General features: G+C 63.0%; 2 protein-coding genes across 4 annotated transcripts in view; one reads left to right on the forward strand and one right to left on the reverse strand.

Annotated features, from left to right (window-relative positions):
* GRAMD4 (GRAM domain containing 4) overlaps window positions 1–11,601 on the forward strand; it is a 66,451-nt gene extending 54,850 nt beyond the window's left edge. For all 3 annotated transcript variants that reach the window (XM_061418886.1, XM_061418888.1, XM_061418887.1), the window contains exons 8-19: window positions 434–525; window positions 1,049–1,140; window positions 2,310–2,358; window positions 3,499–3,570; window positions 3,860–3,903; window positions 3,975–4,084; window positions 5,971–6,125; window positions 7,603–7,747; window positions 8,297–8,390; window positions 9,041–9,125; window positions 9,421–9,489; window positions 9,616–11,601. In XM_061418886.1, the coding sequence (XP_061274870.1) occupies window positions 434–525; window positions 1,049–1,140; window positions 2,310–2,358; window positions 3,499–3,570; window positions 3,860–3,903; window positions 3,975–4,084; window positions 5,971–6,125; window positions 7,603–7,747; window positions 8,297–8,390; window positions 9,041–9,125; window positions 9,421–9,489; window positions 9,616–9,720 (1,112 nt within the window). In that variant the 3' untranslated portion in view covers window positions 9,721–11,601. The remainder of the gene's footprint in view (window positions 1–433; window positions 526–1,048; window positions 1,141–2,309; window positions 2,359–3,498; window positions 3,571–3,859; window positions 3,904–3,974; window positions 4,085–5,970; window positions 6,126–7,602; window positions 7,748–8,296; window positions 8,391–9,040; window positions 9,126–9,420; window positions 9,490–9,615) is intronic.
* Window positions 11,602–13,965: 2,364 nt separating this feature from the next.
* CERK (ceramide kinase) overlaps window positions 13,966–17,327 on the reverse strand; it is a gene marked incomplete at its 5' end in the record, with an annotated part of 37,036 nt that continues 33,674 nt past the window's right edge. The window contains one exon of the mRNA XM_061419098.1: window positions 13,966–15,916. Coding sequence (XP_061275082.1) covers window positions 15,844–15,916 — 73 coding nt within the window. The remainder of the gene's footprint in view (window positions 15,917–17,327) is intronic.

Genomic DNA, 17,327 nt, shown 5'->3' on the forward strand with positions numbered 1-17,327 from the left:
CACTGGGCTGGGTTTCCTTCCACAAGAACAGTTTTCAAGACTTCCCCGCCCTCTTCCTCAGGCCATGGGAGGTATGTCCCAGGCCCATGTCGTCTGTCTGTCTGCCCCGGCCCAGGGCCTGAAGCAGAGTTTCCCTCCTGGCCTGGGACCCCCAGCGAAACGTGGTGCTTCCCCCAGATGCTTGTCAGGGCCTGCGGTGTGGGAGCAAAACCCCATCCACACGTGGCCGGGGCAGAGGACAGGGACACTACAGAGCAGCCCGGGGCCTGGCCACCGGGGCCGTGACGGCTACAGTTCGCCCGGCTCCTTTTGGTGCCCCCTATCCCTCCCTGTCCCCCCATCCCCTGCCTAGCTGGTGCAGCAGCCGGACCACCAGGTGTGTCTGAGGGCTGGGTGAGTGCTGGCCTGACCGTGTGGTCTGATTTGTCCCTAGAGCGCGGTGCCAAGCCCGTCACCAGCTTTGTGAAGAACCTCTCTGCCTTATCCGACTGGTATTCCGTCTACACGTCTGCCATCGCCTTCACCGTGAGTGCTCCCTGTGGGATGGGGGTGTGTACTCCCCATGGAGTGGGGGATGTGCTCCCGGCAGGGTGGGGACTGTGCTCCCTGTGGAGTGGGGGGGTGTGCTCCCTGAGGGGTTTGGGGTTGTGCTCCCTGATGGGTGGGGACTGTGCTCCCCACAGGGTGGGATGTGTACTCTCCGAGGGGTGCAGGGTGTGCTCCCTGAGGGGTGGGGGTTGTGCCCCCTGGGGGTAGGGTAGCTGTCCTCCCCTTGGGGTTGGGGGGCATGCACCCCACCCCAAGGTTTCCCAGAGGGACCCAGCCTGCTGTGCCAGGCAACTCTGTGGGATCGTCAGGACTAGAGAGTTGCTGTTGGGTGTGGCCTCGGGCTGGCCCGTGGGCTCCCTGTGCCCAGAAACGCCCCCACGGCAGTGTTCTTGGGGAGGGAGGGGTTTCGGGCTGAACCTGTGGCCGGCTTTCCAGGCGGGTTCCAGGAGGAGCCTGGCCGGTCACCTGGCTGCCCCGTCTGTCCCTCCCACGCCCGCAGGTGTACATGAACGCCGTGTGGCACGGCTGGGCCATCCCCATGTTCTTGTTCCTCGCGATCCTGAGGTTGTCCCTCAATTACCTCATAGCCAGGTAGGTGTGCTTGAGTGTCTCGTGTGCACGGCTGCCCCAGCTCCCGCCTCGCGTGTGCAGCCGGCCCTGTGTCGCACGCTGGTGTTTTGGGAGCTTGTTCTAGCTTTCCTGGTGACTCAGATAGAAAAGAATCTATCTCGAACATGGGAGACCCGGGTTGGATCTCTGGGTCAGGAAGATCCCCTGGAGGAGGGCATGACAACCCACTCCAGTGTTCTTGCCTGGAGAATCCCACGGATGGAGGAGCCTGGCGGGCCACAGTCCATGGGGTCACAAAGAGTCGGACACGACTGAGTGGCTCACTCACACGCACTCTCTGCAGTCCCTGGACTCCTGGAGGAGGGTTTGCTGGCAGACCAAACCCCAGCAGCTCTTTGCTGTGGGCGGCCAGTGGGCGCCAGCTTTGGGGTGACTCTGGTCCCTCCTCTGATCGCACCGCTTTTAGGCAGGAAAGTACCCCCCAAGCAGTGACATCCGAAGTGCGGGGGTTGGCGGAGCTGCAGAGGCGCCGGGACTCAGCGACCCTCGAGCCCAGGGCCTGCCCGCCTTCTGAGCGCCCCCTTTCCTCTCGAGGCTGGGGTGGGGGGGCTGCGTTGGAAGCCGGCCTTCCTGGGTCTGTGTGGCCCCGAGGTCTCCCCAGAGAGTGAATGAAACCCAGTTTCACGTCAGGCCTGAGAGTAGGCCCTGCCTCCCGTGCTTTTTCTCAGCCGTTCAGGAGTTCACTTACACACCAGTGTTTCCAGGTGCTTCTCTGCTGGCCCAGGTTGCTTCACTGGAAAGTGTTTCCTGGGGAAAAAGCAAACCTTTAAATGCTTACGGAAGGGTTCTCTGTGCCCAGACTGGCGTGGGTCCTGAAGCCCTTGCCGCTGTCGCCCGGCTTATTCTGGGAGGCCCCTCCCCTCTGGGTGCTCGTACACGTGTCCCCTGCCCAGGAGGGCTCCCAGGGCAGGATTGGTGGGGGCGGCCCGGGTCGTCTGCTCTTGAGCCCAGGAGGGGCCTGGTGGGTCTGGGCAGATGGCCGGTGTTTCGGAGGCTCCTGTCCCCACGGCCAGCATTTCAGGGGACGCCTCCTGGCTGGGAGCACAGGGCTGGTGATGCGACGTCGTCCCTGGGTGCCCACCGCCTGCAGACGATGCTCTGGTAAGGGTGTGTGGTCTTCCGTCCGCCAGGGGCTGGAGGATACAGTGGAGCATCGTGCCCGAAGTGTCCGAAGTGGTGGTAAGTCCCGGGAGGGGCTCCGTCACGGGGTCAGGCTGTGCGGAGGGTGTGGGTCCCCTGAGGCCCCCAGGGTTGCCTGCGTGGGCACTGGTAGGGAGCCCTGCCCAGCGGGCAGTGGTCAGAGAGCGGATGGCCGGCCACCCCCACCTGAGGCCCTCCCCGGCTGATGCCCCGAGCGCCCCTCACTGGCCTGGGCTTGGCCGCATGGGAAGCAGGTTGCCCTGGCCTACCCTGCCCTGCCTCAGCGGGGACGTGTCTTAGAGGGGAGGCAGTGAGGGGGGCCCCAGGAGGTGCTCCCCACCCCCGTCCCCAGGAGGGAGGTGGGTGATGCATGGGCTGGAGTAGCAGACGTGCAGAGCGGGGTCAGCAGAGCTCCCTGTGGCCCATTGCTTGCTCTTGTAAATAAAGTTTCATTGATTTCTGTCACACCCACTCATTTATGCCCTGACTCTTCTGGGGCTGCAGCAGCCGTGACAGACGTCAGGTCTGCAGACACGCGCGCTTGCCCCCTGGCGTTCTGCAGACAGTTTGCCCACCTGCTCCGCAGGGGACCCTGGCCCGAGGGGCAGAACCGTCGGGCATGGGCTGGGGGAAAGCCGCGGTGCCTCGACGGGCGTCGTGGGGGGTTTGAGCAGCCCCTGGGGGTTGAGCACGGACCAGGGCAGGGTACAGGACACGGTGGGTCTGCAGGGCCCCTTAGGTGGGTCGGGTGGGGGGCGGGTTGGGGGAGGTGGGCCTGCGCCCTTTGGCCCTGGCACCCGGAAGTCCTTGGGAGGTTCTTGCTGAGTGAACTCACGCCAGCTGGACAAGGCCAGGCCTTCCCGCTGGGGCCTTGTGCCTGTGCCTGTGAAGTCGGGGCTGGCCGGGGCCTCTGTGATCACAGGTGCCCCTCTGAAGGCAGCCTGTTTGGGCAGCAGTCAGGTGGGGGGCTGCCTGCTGTCTCTCAGGCTCCACGGAGTCGTCAGCGGGAACGGCTGCCCATGCTACCCCCTCAGGCTGGGCCCCCCAGGGACGCCCATCCCTCTGTTGGGGCGGCAGAGACCCCGGTCCCCGGGCTGGGAGGCCTCGTCCTGTTTAACGTCGGTAATTTCTCTGAACTGTTAAATTTCAGTGGAAATTCTCTTTCTCCTTTGACTGAAGGAGCCTCCGAAGGAAGACCTGACCGTGTCTGAGAAGTTCCAGCTCGTGCTGGATGTCGCCCAGAAAGCCCAGGTACCTGCTGCTGGCCTCGAGGGTGGGGGGCCCCCGGAACTCCAGCGTCCCAGTGGGAGGAGCCCCTCCTGACCGGCGCCCGGGGCGAGCTCCCGGGAGGGCGTGGAGCCTGGTCGCTCGTCTTGAGCAAGGTGTTCCCTGTCACCGGGCTTGGGCCTGGGCATGGCTGGGCAGGAGCACGGGGCCCCGCGGCTCCTCTGGCCGTGGTCTCTGGGCACCTCTGGGTGTCTCCAGCGTCGCCGTGCAGCCCTGGGGTCTCTGTCGTGACTGCAGCTCCATTTTCACACAGAACCTCTTTGGTAAGATGGCAGACATCCTGGAAAAGATCAAGAAGTAAGTCGTGCGCCCGGGACCCGCCCTGCCGGGGTCTGCCCACGCACTCTGAGCCTGCCCTCTCCCTCCAGCCTGTTCATGTGGGTCCAGCCTGAGACCACCCAGAAGCTGTACGTGGCGCTGTGGGCCGCCTTCCTCGCCTCCTGCTTCTTCCCATTCCGCCTGGTGGGGCTGGCCCTGGGTAAGGAGCTGCTGGTGCCTGGCCCTCTGACCTGTGCGGGAGCCAGGGCCCTGTTCCCCAGGACGTGCCCCCCACCCCCTGACCCCCACTTGTGCCCCCAGGACGCGCCCCTCCCAACCCCCACCTGTGCCCCCAGGATGCACCCCCCGACCCCCACCTGTGCCCCCAGGACACAGCCCCCCGACCCCCACCTGCGCCCCAGGACGCATCCCCACCCCCTGACCCCCACCTGCACCCCCAGGATGTGCCCCCCCAACCCCCACCTGCTCCCCAGGACGCACCTCCCCACCCCCTGACCCCCACCTGCGCCCCCAGGATGCGCCTCCAGGATGCACCCCCCCCCCAACCCCCCGGCCGCAGCCCTCGGGCGGGCAGCTCGTGCCCTCGCCTCCCTCCACCCCTCCCCCAGTGGCTTGTCATCCAAACCTTTGCATTTGGGAGACACGGAGTCCATCCAACCTAGAGAGATGAGATTTTGGTTTCTCGAATCCAGCCCGTCCACTGCTGGCTTGGTGGGCGGGGCTGGTGGACCCCAGGCCCGTGGGACTTGGGTGTCTGCCATGGTTCTCTGTGAGCGCTCCTGGGCTCCTGGGGTTGGGGGGGACAGGTCAAAGGGTACAGGGGTGTGATGGGGGCAGGCAAGACTCGGGGTGGGATCTGGCGTTGGGGCGGGGCTGTGGACAGGCAGCCTCAGGTCCTGTGTCAGGTGTAGGGACTCGAGCTGGGGCTGGAGGGGGCGAAATGATGAGGTGTGTTTTGAGCACGTCATGGACGTCCCTGGCCTGGGGTGAAGTGCGTCTGGGGTGTGCTCAGGTCCAGGTGGGTTTGCAAAGCATCGCTGTCAGGGTTTGTGAGGGTGGGCTGGGGTGGGGCAGGGGTCAGTTTTGCCCTGAGTGGCCGGGTGGGCTGTTCAGTACCTCCAGGGAGGTGGGAGGGGCAGTGTGGGGAGCATTAGCGTTTAGTCCTGAGTGGCGAGGTGTGCAGTGTGCAGGACTGGCCCCTGCCCGCATTTCAAACCGCCTGGTCGTAGGTTGAGTTCCCAAGAGAACAAGGCTGGGCTTAGAGTCGAGGGTGGTGGGGAGGGAGATGGAGGGAACTGGGTGGTGGCCTGGCAGGGCCACAGGGGTACCCAGAGAGGCCCCTCGGAGGCTGGGAAGGGGCTTGGTGGGGAAGGTGGAGGCCTGTGGAGCCTGGCTTGCTGGGCTGAGCTGGGTGTGGAGCTGTGGGCTGGGGGTTCTGATGGTTGGGGTCGTCCCTGAAGTTTCTGGGGGATGCAGATGCTGACATCCCCCGGTGTGAGGGTCGTAGCAGGACAGAGAGGGGGGCACAGGCGTGGAGAGACTGCCCCAGGGCCGAGGTCGGGGTCCTGAAGTGACCCGGCCCCGGCCCGGCCCGGCCCACCTGCTTAGCTCAGGCCCCACCCCCACCCTGGGAAGTCACACCCCCTCCCCAGGCGCGACCCCCAGGCCTGGCTGCGGGCTGGGCTCTCCTGGCCCAGGCATCCCCTGCCTGGAGCTGGCTCTGGGCCCTTCCTTGGCGCGTGCATGGGGGCGGGCAGGCTGGGGAGGGGTCCCCCAAAGTCCTGCTCACGTCCCCTCGGAGGACGGTGACTCGTGGTTCTGTTTGGTTGGCTCCTTTTAGGGACAGTTTATTGTATGGCCTGAGTCACCTCTGGGCTTGAGATAACGGCACCCAGAAAGGCTTCCCTCTCAGCTGGGGTCCCTGCCCCGCCCTGCGTGTCCCCCTCCCAGGACCACCGTCCCGCACTTGGGTCCCGGGAGGCCCTCCAGGGAGCACTGGGCCCCCAGGCAGGGCAGGGACTGCATGCTGGCCACTCGGGTGGGGCTACAGGGTCTTGGTGAGCCGGGACCTCATTTGTCCCCCAGGCCTCTACGCCGGAATCAAGTTTTTCCTCATCGATTTTATCTTCAAACGCTGCCCGAGGCTGCGAGCCAAGTACGATACTCCCTACATCATCTGGAAGAGCCTCCCCACGGACCCCCAGCTCAAGGAACGCTCCAGCACCGCCGTGTCGCGCAGGGTAGGCCACGTGCCGCTGGGGAGGCCTGCCCGCCTGCCCCACTGTGCCTCGCACCCGCTCCTGGGAAGGCTCTGATCTCGTGGGGCCCTGGAAACGAAACAGCTGTGCGGGCAAATTCCCCATGACCAGCTCCACTGTCCCAAAGGTCCAGGGTGACTATCCCAGAGCCAGACAGCACTGGGCAGGGGACGGCTGTTGGGGGAGGTCCCCACCCACCTGAAGGACCCCTGCCCATCCAGACTGGCTGGGGAGCAGGCCCTGCCCAGCCAGGCGGGCCCCCAGGCCCCAGGCAGGAGGGTTCAGGGTGCTGGAAGCTGGAGTCCCGGGAGGGCCTGGTTCCCGATCCCTGGCTTGGAGGCTCGGAGGCTCGTGCGGCAAGGCTGAGACGGCACATTCAGTGCTCACAGGCTGGTGGAAGGCTGTGTGGGCGTCGGGTACTGTGTCCGGAGCCAGGACGCGGAGGGCACGCTGGCCTTGCTGCTCTTCCTGGGGTCCCAGACTAGTGGGGAGATTCTGGGCTCGGTGGGACTCCCATGGAGGTGCAGGAGGGCTTCCTGGAGGAGGTGACGTTGGGTTTCAGCCTTGTGTCTGAGTGTCCAGTGATGCCTTGATGCCTCTGTCTGTGGGAGGGAAGCTCTGGGTCAAGCGTGGGCTGGGCTTCCTGGCTTCTGGGACCGCGAGGCTCGCTGGGGGCCTGAACTCACAGGCCAGGTGTGCAGCGCACAGCTCGCTGAACCCGTGGGTGGGCTCTGGTCACAGAGACCCAAGTGGACGCAAGGGGGGAGGCCCACCTTAGGCAGGCTCCCTAAGCGTCTTAACCAGAGAGCCGGGAGGCGGGCTTCCCGGAGTGGAGGGTGACCCTGCTGGGCATCCACGCGGCTCCCTCAGCGGGTGGTCGTGCCCGCGTGTCGTGCGGCCCCTGCCCCTTCTGCTGTCTTGGTCCCGTGCACGTTTTCCCTTCCGGCCGCTGTCGGGACGCGACAAGGAGCAGTGACCCTGGGACGCCCCTCCCGCCCTGGGGCCGTGTGTGGCCGTGGCTGACTGTCTGATGGTCTCGGTGGCCGGGGCTTCGGCCGGCCCGGGGTTGGGGGCCGTGCGTGGCCATGGTTCACTCTGTCTGAGTAGTCGGTGGCCAGGGCCTCGGCCTGCCTGGTGTCCGCAGCGTGGCTGTGAGCTGCCCCGGGGCTGAGCTCCGGCCAGCCCTGCTCTGACCGCACGAGCCGGCTCAGCCTTGGCTCAGCGGCTGGGACGGGGCATCGTGAGAAGGGCCCCCCGCGGCCAGGCAGCTCTGCCCAGGGTAGGGGGCTCATGCGGCGAGGAGGGCCGGGTCCCCTGGGGGCCCTCTGGGGGGTGTGTGCCCATGCCTGAGTGTGCCTGCCTCTCTTGTCCGTGTCTGCAGCTGGGCCCGGGGTTGGGGGGCGACCGTGTGCACCACCCCCTCGGCGGGTGGCGCTCACAGGCACCCGGGCCTCCGCAGCTGCAGACGGCCTCCTCCCGGAGCTGCGTGTCCAGCGCGCCTGCCGGCCTGAGCAGGGACGAGGACACTGGCCGCCTGCACGGTGCCAAGAAGGGCAACTTCCATGAGATCTTCAACCTGACGGAGAATGAGCGTCCCCTGGCAGGTACATGCATGCTGAGCCTGTGGGCAGGCCTGGCGGCTCGCCCGCCCCGGTGCTGGGACCCAAAGGCAGGGACGGGCCGTGGGGGCCAGGGGAGGGCCCCCTGGGTCAGAGGTCGGAGCTGCCAGGCGCATCTGCGGCGGGCGGTCTGGCAGTAGAAAGGCAAGCAGGCGTGGGCAGGGCGGCTTAGATGTTGCGGCCTCTGTCGTGTGTGACCCCGGCTGGCGGAAGACCTTTGCAAAGCTTCAGTCTTGAGCTTCTCCCAAGCCCTCTTTCTGCTGACCTATACCTTGACCCGTGTGCTCTGAGAGCCACGGCCCCAGTTGGATCTGTTTAAACCAGGCTTTGCCTTCACGCTCCTGCCCGCTCATGTGCGAGGGGCGCCCGTTTCCCAGCGGCTTCAGCCCCTGCCGCCTCAGGTTCCCCCGATGGTGGAGCGCGAGCCTCGGATGTTCCCGAGAAGCCAGCGCTGATGCTCCCGACGCAAGCCCGGGGCGGGCGTCTCCGGGGGGAGCGTCTCGGCCAAGTCCTGTCCGGCTTTGTCCCCGTCAGTGTGTGAGAACGGCTGGCGGTGCTGCTTGATAAACCGGGACCGGAAGATGCCCACCGACTACATCAGGAACGGGATCCTGTACGTGACGGAGAAGTGAGTGAGCCGTGAGTGGGGTGCAGGCGGGCACGACCCCCGGGGGCGGCCGGGGTCTGAGCAGGCATCCCCCCGGTCCAGCATCTGCCCAGAGCCACCCAGAGCCACTGGGCCCTGGCCCTGGAGTCCAACATGCTGTAACCGGGGTGCCCTGGTCTGCTGCACTCGTCATGTGGCAGGAGCCCCCCTCCCCGGCCTGGGCCCTGAGGGTGGCCGGCAGGCTCCTTGTTCATCCCCCTTTGGGACGAGGCAGCCCAGCTGCCCCGTGGGGGTGGGGGCTGGAGAGGAGGCCCTGGTCTCAGCCTGGGGGGCCCCCTGACCACCTCGTCCCCCACACTCTGCCGAGGACCACACCTCCCTAACCCCCCCGCCGCTGCTGGAGCTTCTGGCCAGGCGGACCCTGGGCCTCGGGTGTACACGTCTCCCGCAGGGCGCCCCGCGGGCCTCGTTGCGGGACCGTGAGTGGGGTTTGGTGGGAGCGCTGGGCTTTAGACTCAAGAAGCCATAGGACTCTGTAAAAGCGAAACCGTTTGCAGGAAGCCGGCGTGTCTCAGTCGGTGAGGGAGCCCCGTGTCGGGGCTGCGGGTCGGCTGCTGGCGTGGCCCCCGGTTCACGTGCTGGGCTCTGTCCACTCCCCTGACCCCCCATAGTTATCTGTGCTTCGAAAGCTCCAAGTCCGGCTCTTCCAAGAGGAACAAAGTCATCAAGCTGATGGACATCACAGACATCCAGAAGGTGGGTGCCACCCCCCATCTCAGGAGCGGGCGGCTGTGGGGTCGTGAAGCAGGGAGCCACCCTGGTAGCAGGGTCGGTTAGAGCGAAGCACGGGGGGCTGTGTGGACCGTCGGGCTGTGCTTCTGGGTGGCATCTGTGCAGGCACACGATCCGCCTGTGCTCTCTGGCTGGCGAGGCCCAGGCCATGGGGGTCTCGCCGTCCGGGGCTCCATGGAGGAGAAGGTCCTGGGGTGCGAGGAGGGTGGCCCTGACCCCAGGAGAGCCCCAAGGTGACGCGCCTGCTGTCTGCTTTCAGTACAAGGTCCTCTCTGTCCTGCCGGGGTCGGGCATGGGGATAGCCGTGTCCACGCCGTCCACCCAGAAGGTAAAGGCGCTGGCCGGGCCCGGAGGTGGGCGTGGGCCGGGGGTGGGGGCTGCCCGCGTGGCCCGGTCCCACGAGTCCCTGGCCTGCGTGGACTCCCGCCTGCGCCTGTTTGCTCCCTCCCGCCAGCCGCTGGTGTTCGGCGCCATGGTGCACAGAGACGAGGCGTTCGAGACCATCTTCAGCCAGTACATGAAGATCACGTCCGCGGCAGCCGCCGGCGCTGACAGCTAGTGCTGGCTCCTGGACTCCTCTGGAAGGTTTTCTTTTTCTTTTTCTCAACAGTTTGGTAGTGGAAAAAAAAAAATTGGACATCCTCATGATCTTTTGCAATAACCCCCCCAGATGCGTGGTTCCCTTGTGTTGACCCTGCGTTGTGTAGATCCCTTTGTGCAGGGGTCAGGGCTCTCGGGGGCTCGTCCCGTGGACGCGGGGGCCACCGGGAAGGACGACACCACATGGGACCCGCCGCCAGGCACGGCCGGGCCCCCTCGGTCCCCGCGGGGCAGAGACCGCCCAGCCCGGGTCCCGGGCACCAGCAGCTCTTCTGCAGCAAAGCCATAGGAGGAGCGCGCAGGGCCTCCCCGTGGAGAGGGACGTCCGCGCCGGGTGAGGGGTCCCTGCCAGCCTCCGTGAACGGGCCGGCCCTTCAAGGAGGCCCCAGCACGCATGTTGGGAGCACGATGCCGGCCAGCCTCTCGGGGGCCCGCGATTGGCCTCGGGGATGCGGAGAGGCCAAGGACGACAGCCGCTCGGGGGGCTCCGAGCTTCGGGGCTCGTGCCGGCTTCCAGGCTGCAGGGCCGGCTGGGTGAGGGGCTCATGGGCTGGAGCAGGAAGGATAGGGGTGCCCCAGGCACCCCCAGGTGGGCTGAGAGGTGCTGAGCCTGCTCGGCGTTGGCGGCAGCACAGAGCAGAGCCCGGAGGCCGGCCCGCACCCCGGTGCCCCCAGATGGAGGGGAGCGGGGTCCTCGCAGGCCTGGCGTCAGAAGCCGGCGAGGTGTCGGGACTGGCCCGAGACCTCGGGGATGGACGTGCCGAGCTGCTCAGCGCACTTCCAACAACGGGCCCGCCGGCCTTCAGCTTGTCCCGCACCCCCCGGTGTCACTGGGATCGTTGTTTTTTGAAGAAACAGAAGATTATATTTTTTACAGAGAGCAAGCTGTTTTTCTTATTTTTGTATCATTTTTCAGATGTGATTTTTACCTTTGCTCCTAATTTGCTGGTCGGGTGAGTGACGCGGTGGCCTCACTCAGGTCACATCCCTAGAGGGGTCCCCCCGCCCCATGGGGAGCCTCCCCCACCAGCTCCCGAAGCACACGCCCCGGTCTGGACCGTAAGGGCGGGGCCAGCCCGGCTCCCATTCCCCCCGGCGCTGGGATCTTTTGATTCTGCAGGTCGACCTTGAACGGACGCAGGTGGAGTCCACCCTCAGCCTGGGCTTTGGCCCCTGGTCAGCACAGGTGGAGCGAGTCTCGGGCTGGGGGAGGGTCCACAGCCAGTGGGGCCCCCTCCGGGCCCGAGGCAGGCAGGGTGGGCCCTGGACTGGGCCCAGGGTGACTGCGGGGGCGACATCCGGGAGTGCTGCCGGACGCCCTCGCTGGGGCCACTGTGTGGTCAGCGTGTGTCCCCAAGCCTGGGGCAGGGGCCCTGCAGGGGAGCGGACTTGCTATCTTCAGAGCCACGTGGCTTGGTTTGAGTCCCTTCCGAGGAGAAAGGGAGATGAAAACTGACCATGTGCTGGGGGCGGCCGCCGGGGGCCGCGGCGGGCCCTGCTTGGAAGCCCGGGGCCTCTGCCGGGAGGGCGCCGGCCTGGGCAGATGCCCTGTCGGCAAGAGCCCGTGTCGTTTTTACTGAATCGTGTAAATCTGGGCAAATGTTTAATTTCTGCGACTGATCACGGAACTAGAATGAATGTTAACGTTTTTTATGTCTGAAGCTTGAGTCTATTTTCATTCTGTAAATGCTCCTTACCAGTAACTTTTGTTCTACAAAAGGACTGTACTGTATGAAGAACTAATTGAAAAAAAACCCTCCTGTAACTTTTTTTTTTAAAAAAAAAAACCTTGTTTAAAGAAAAAAGTCTTGTATAAATTATAAATTTTTATTTAAATAAACCTGGAACGTGTTGTGCTCACAGTGGGGGAGGGTGTGGGGTGGCTTTCCTGGCAGGGTCCCGTGGCCAGCAGCGCTGGAGGGCAGTGGGGTTTTGGCGTCAAGGCCGAGGGGCGAGGTGGGTCCCCCAGGAGTGGGCCGTGGGGGCAGGGCGGGGGGCTATGCACACGGACAGGCTGGGAATAGGGAGGCAGAGGCCGGCTTCCAGAAGAAGGAAGCCAGTGATGGGTGGTGGCCGGCGGGGAGGGGTGTCCAGGGGCTGGCACACACCCTGGAGGGGGGGGCTCAGGCCTGGCCTCCGGGGGACCGTGAGCATCTGGGGCCGGGTGCTGCTTGCAGCCCCCACCACGCTGAGGCTGAGGTGGGAGGCCGAGGGGCCCTGGGCAGAGGGGTCCTTGGTAGCGCGTGTGGTTCTGCTGGGCCACTCGCCAACACTGGACACGGATGCAGGAACCTGCCTGGCTTCTGCAGCCACTGGGGCCGTGCAGTGACCGTGCTGGGGGCCCGGCGGTGCGGGGCAGGGGGGTCTGGGGGACAGAAGGGGGAGACGGGCGCACAGAGGGAATGAAATGAATGTTCTTGTTCTTGAACTGGGGCTCTCTCCACGGGTGCTGTTTACAACATAGCGTTCGGGGAGTGGATTTTACGACTGACGGACAGGTAAATAAGCAGGCCACACACTGACCAAAGCGGGGTGCTTATGGTGAACCAAGAACTCAGTCTGGTCCGGTTCTCCCCACGGTAACCAACTGGCAAAGCTGATTCCAAAGGTATTTGCTGAAACAGAGACTCGAGTGAGGTGTGAGGGACCCTGAGGACTGCAGGGGTGTCTGGGACCGGCAGCTGTGGTCCGTGATCCGAGGGAGGCCCTAGTGTCCGGCTCGCTGAGATCTGCCCCAAAACCACTGGGACAGGAAGCCCAGCCCCTTCCTCTTGTGAACCCAGCGTCCTCCACTGTCAAGGGCTGGCATCCCACCAACAAGGTCGTGAAGGAAGACAAACGTTCCAGTATCTGTGACTACAGACAGCCCCCAGGCCTGCAGATAAATGAGGCAACCTTTTTGGATATAATCCCACTCAAAAAACAACTGCATTTCTACTTAAAGGAGAGTAGCCTCACAATAACGATGTTTTTAAGAACAAATCCAAATAAAATTGAGAAATGTGGAAAAATTCTAAAGCTCTATGACATGATGAGGACTGATGTAAAGGAAAACACATGCAATGTTAATAGACTGGAAAATTCCGTTTCATGATGAAAACGTTTTAATACCCCCTAAATGAGACAAGCTGCAGAAAATGACACAGTAGGACCACTTCATGTAAAGAGCAAAACCTGCGAAACTACACTCTCTCAAGATAAACACATGGGGGAAGGAGAAAAACCTTTCTTCTACCCTCTTATGTTCAGTTACTGGAGTCTGCAAGTTAAATCAACAAAAGGCAAGTTAGGAGAAAAGGCATAGAGTTTTTATTTAATGCTAATATTTACGTATTTTTTTGTTCCTGGAGGCCGTTGTAGAAAAAGAGTCTGACCCAAAGAGGTGGTCAGAGTCAGGGTTTTATATGCCGTTTTAATAAAGGGCAATAAATTTGTCAAGTGACAAGATAAAAGGGAGCTTGGGCTTCTTGGGTGAACATACTGAGGAATTTTATTTGCGGGGAAACTAATGGACCAGAGTGAAAGTCGCTTGGTCATGTCTGCCTCTGTGCAACTCCATGGACTATACAGTCCCTGGGATTCTCCAGGTCAGAATACTGGAGTGGGGAGCCTTCCCCTTCTCCAGGGGATCTTCCCATCCCAGGGATTGAACCCAGGTCTCCTGCATTGCAGGCGGATTCTTTACCAGCTGAGCCACAAGGGAAAGGGGCTGGCAAACAGAACGGAAGGGTGGTTTTATTACTCAGGTTGGTCTGTCAGCTCAGAGCTGACTCTGTCTCCAGGGACACGGGTGGCCCCCGGGGGCAGGGGGGCTCACCCGCACATCGGGAGCGCGTGTGCCTCCAGGCAGACGTGGGAGGGGCAGGCAGCTCTGTCTGCATTCCCTGCTGCTTCACTGTCACCTGCTCAGAACACCCTCATGCCCAAGTGGCGCACGTGGGGTGCTGTGTTCTGATCCCCTCACGTGGGTGAAGCAAGCGATTCGCTCCAGTTTTAAAACCATAGTTCCCTCCTCCGTGGGGGCAGGGGAGGCTCGGTCTGCAAGGGCACACGGGGAGGAGCCTGGGGGTGAAGACCAATTCCTTGGCATGGGTGGTGGGCTCACCATTGCTCACTTTCTTTACATTGTACGTGTTTTCACACAAAAAAATACTCTGCTTTGAAAGACAACAGGAATTTGTAAGAGGAAAAAAAAAAAGCCACATTCTGCCCAAAGTAACAACTTTATTTGTCTTCTCAAACATATCAGAGCAAATTCGCCATCTTCTAACCTTGAAGCCAGCAAGATTAGAAAGGAAGTTAAGCCCCTTTCCGTTGCCACTGCCAGTTCCACGGGGCCGCTGTGAGGGCAGAGGCAGCTGGCGCCGAGGGGCTGGCACGCCGGCCGCCCTGGCCTGCGCATAACCGGGAACAAGGAACCGCAGCACCACCGGGCACAGGGTCCTCCCCATCCAGCCATCAGTTCCGATTTTTCCTTAAAATCCTGGAGTTTAGGCTGTGGTTGCTCCACCAGAGTCCTGGCTCGTGGGAAGGTCAGGAAGGTACTCTGGTCTTGGGGTGGGGTCGTCCGCAGCGCCTGGGGTGGGGGTGGGGGCTCAGACAGTCACATGACCCCCGGGGACAGTTCCAGAATCTGCGGTTTTGAAGGTCAGCAAGCGGTTGGTGAATATGGCCAAGGCCACTGGGGACCACGTGGCATTACAGGGGTGGGGGTGGGGGGTTCCTTCTCGAACAGAACATGCTTACTCTCGGCCTAGACTGTGTTTCTAGCAACGGCAATGGGTTTCGGGGCAGACCAGTGATTGACGTTTCGCAGGGACGATCAAGACCATGGAGACCCTCTTGGGGACCCTGTAGAAACACGGTCTCCTGAAAAACTCCTGTCGAAGCTGCCCTGGGTGGGAATGAGACAGGACATGCAACATACACGAGTTCTGAGAATGAAGGACATCTGTTAGAAGCGAGGGTGACCGCCGGACCCTGTGTGGTGGCCGGCGGCCCTCAAACTGCCTCTTGTAACAGTCGAGCTCCCTTTTCACAAGTCCAAATGGGGCAGCATCCTCTTAGGTTTCAGATAAAGCTGCTGCAGATGCGTCGTCCACGCACAGAGGCACAAACAGATGAAACGGGGCCAGGCCAGGCGCCCCCCTCCCGGTCCGGGGTGGGGCCCGCACTTGCGCAGCAAACAAAGGAAAACACGGCCAGCGAGGACACTGTACGCTCTTCGGGTTTACAGGACGCACCTTGCAATAAATACGTGGAAGGAAGTGTGAAGACAACAAAGGCATGGGCCTGGATCACGTGTACAGACGGGGCTGCGGGAAGGGCACCCCAGCACGTGGGACCCTCTCCCCAGGGCGGTGGGGCGCTCGGTCCGAAGTTCACGGGCTGCCTCCCGTCGGGCCACCGAGCCCGGGCACAGCAGCCCCCGCCGTGGGGAGAGCACTCGCGGCGTCTAAGCGCTGAGACACTCGCCAGGGCGCCACGAGCGGCTGGTTTCCAAGGCGCCTGACCTGTCCTCCCGCCGGATCGTCTAGAAGTGCTGCTGTTGCAGGAGTGCAGCCCGGGGAGTCCCTCCCGCTCGCTGGACCAGGCTGCCCCCGAGGCAGACTGGGACACCGCTGCCTTGTAGACGCGCGAGACAGGAAGGGTCCAGATGCGCTGCTCTACTTGCGAGGGACGAGGTAAGTGCTACAAAGCGAACCGCTCCTCAGCAGGGGCTGACCACCAGCGCTGCAGGGCAGGTCCTGCCGAGCAGCCCAGGGACCCCACGGACGCCTGCGGTGCAACGCGCCGCCCGAGTTGCTGCGTTAGAGCCACGGGCGGGCCGTCAGCGCGGCTGCAATCTCAGGGGCCGGCACTCCCCAGCCTGCACGGGCCACTGCCGGGCTGAGACAGGTGAAATGCAGCCCACAGATGCACACAGAACCGGAAATGCCAAATGTTCCACAAAACTGCTGACAGAAACGCTATTTTTCTAAAATCAATATTCAACTATCAAAAATAAATTTCTAAATTTGAATGTATCGCAACATAATTGGTCTGTCGTCATTGTCTGAGACACGGTTCCCACGGCCGGCGCTCAGCCGCGGGACTCCTGCTTGGGGCTTTCTTCGATTCCTCGTGCGAAGAGCCGGACCAGCTGGCAATGGACCCTGCAGAGACAGAGGGTCACACTGAGACCCCGAACCCTGGCCCGGGGGTGAGGCAGGCCTCAGTCACCAGGGTCGGGTCAGGGGCTCAGAGAAATGTCCTGACACCCCCGAGAGACTTGAGTTGGCAAAGGGCTGTGACGGCCAAGCGGAAATCCAGGACTGTGCAGACCCACCCGTGAGCAGAGGGACAGCCCCACAGGCCAGCTCCCTCCCCGCCTGGGTCCACTCATCAGAACCGAGCCGTCGGGGCCGTGGGGCGGGTCCCACGAGGAGCACTCTGAGCGTCAGGAGATGCAGTCCGGGAGGCAAGGGGCCCCACCTTCCACCGCAAGCACAGCATGTGAGCCTGGGGCTTGGAGGTCTGCCGGGGCTCCTGGGCCCACCCCCAACCCCGGCAGGGCCTCCTCCCCATGTCATGAATGACGTCACACACGCCTCAGAGATGCTGGGTCATAAAAACCCCTGAAGTGACGCGCTGTTCCAGGCACCGTAATATCTATCAAGATGCACAGGATCTATTTCACGAGAGAACCTTTCCTAACTGTGAACCGTTCCTAAGCCGGCACTAAAAATACTTGCATTTCCTGAACTTGTGAAATGAGTCGACTGAAAGCGGAGCCCCGCACACGGGACCGCGGGATGGGCTTTCTTGGGACCTTGGAGCCCTCCTGCCCTGAGATGCGACATGCGCGGTCACTGCCATGCTGGCTGCACCCCGGCTGCAAGAGCAGGGACAAGCAGGCCGGGCCTCGGGGAGGCTGGAGAGCCTGCCCCTGCCCATGGCTTTGCTTGGACGCCAAGGGTAGAGAGGCCCGGCTGGGGTCAGTGGCTGGTTGCCTGAGAAGCCATCTACAGCGGGGTGATAAGCGAGGACGCACAGCCGAAACGTGGGAGATGTGCCCCGAAACGTGGGCGATGTGCCCCCAGCTGTCCTTCCACGCTGCGGGGGTGGGGCTACGTGCCTGCTTGTGGCCACCTTCCTCATGTGACCCACTCACGATGGTCAACGAGGGCCCAGTGTGGTTTGCTTCAAGTAGGCTTCCCTGCTGGCCCAGACAGTAAAGAATCTGCCCGCAATGCAGGAGACCTGAGTTCTTCTGGGAAGATCCCCTGGAGAAGGAAATGGCAACCCACTCCAGTGTTCTTGCCTGGGAAATTCCATGGACAGAGGAGCCTGGCGGGCTACAGTCCAAGGTGTCGCAAAGAGTCGGACACGACTGAGCGACTAACACTTTCACTTTTCTCTCAAGATCCTAAGGACGTTTGTAACAGGATGGAAAGAATCCTTCTAGAATTAAACAGCTCCCCTCAATCTCTCAGGGGCTTCCCAGGTGGAGCTAGTGGTAAAGAACCCGCCTGCCAGTGCAGGAGACGTAAGAGATACAGGTTCCATCCCTGGGTGGGAGGGATC

This window comes from Bos javanicus, chromosome 5 (assembly GCF_032452875.1).
Source record: "Bos javanicus breed banteng chromosome 5, ARS-OSU_banteng_1.0, whole genome shotgun sequence".
Lineage (NCBI taxonomy): Eukaryota > Metazoa > Chordata > Mammalia > Artiodactyla > Bovidae > Bos > Bos javanicus.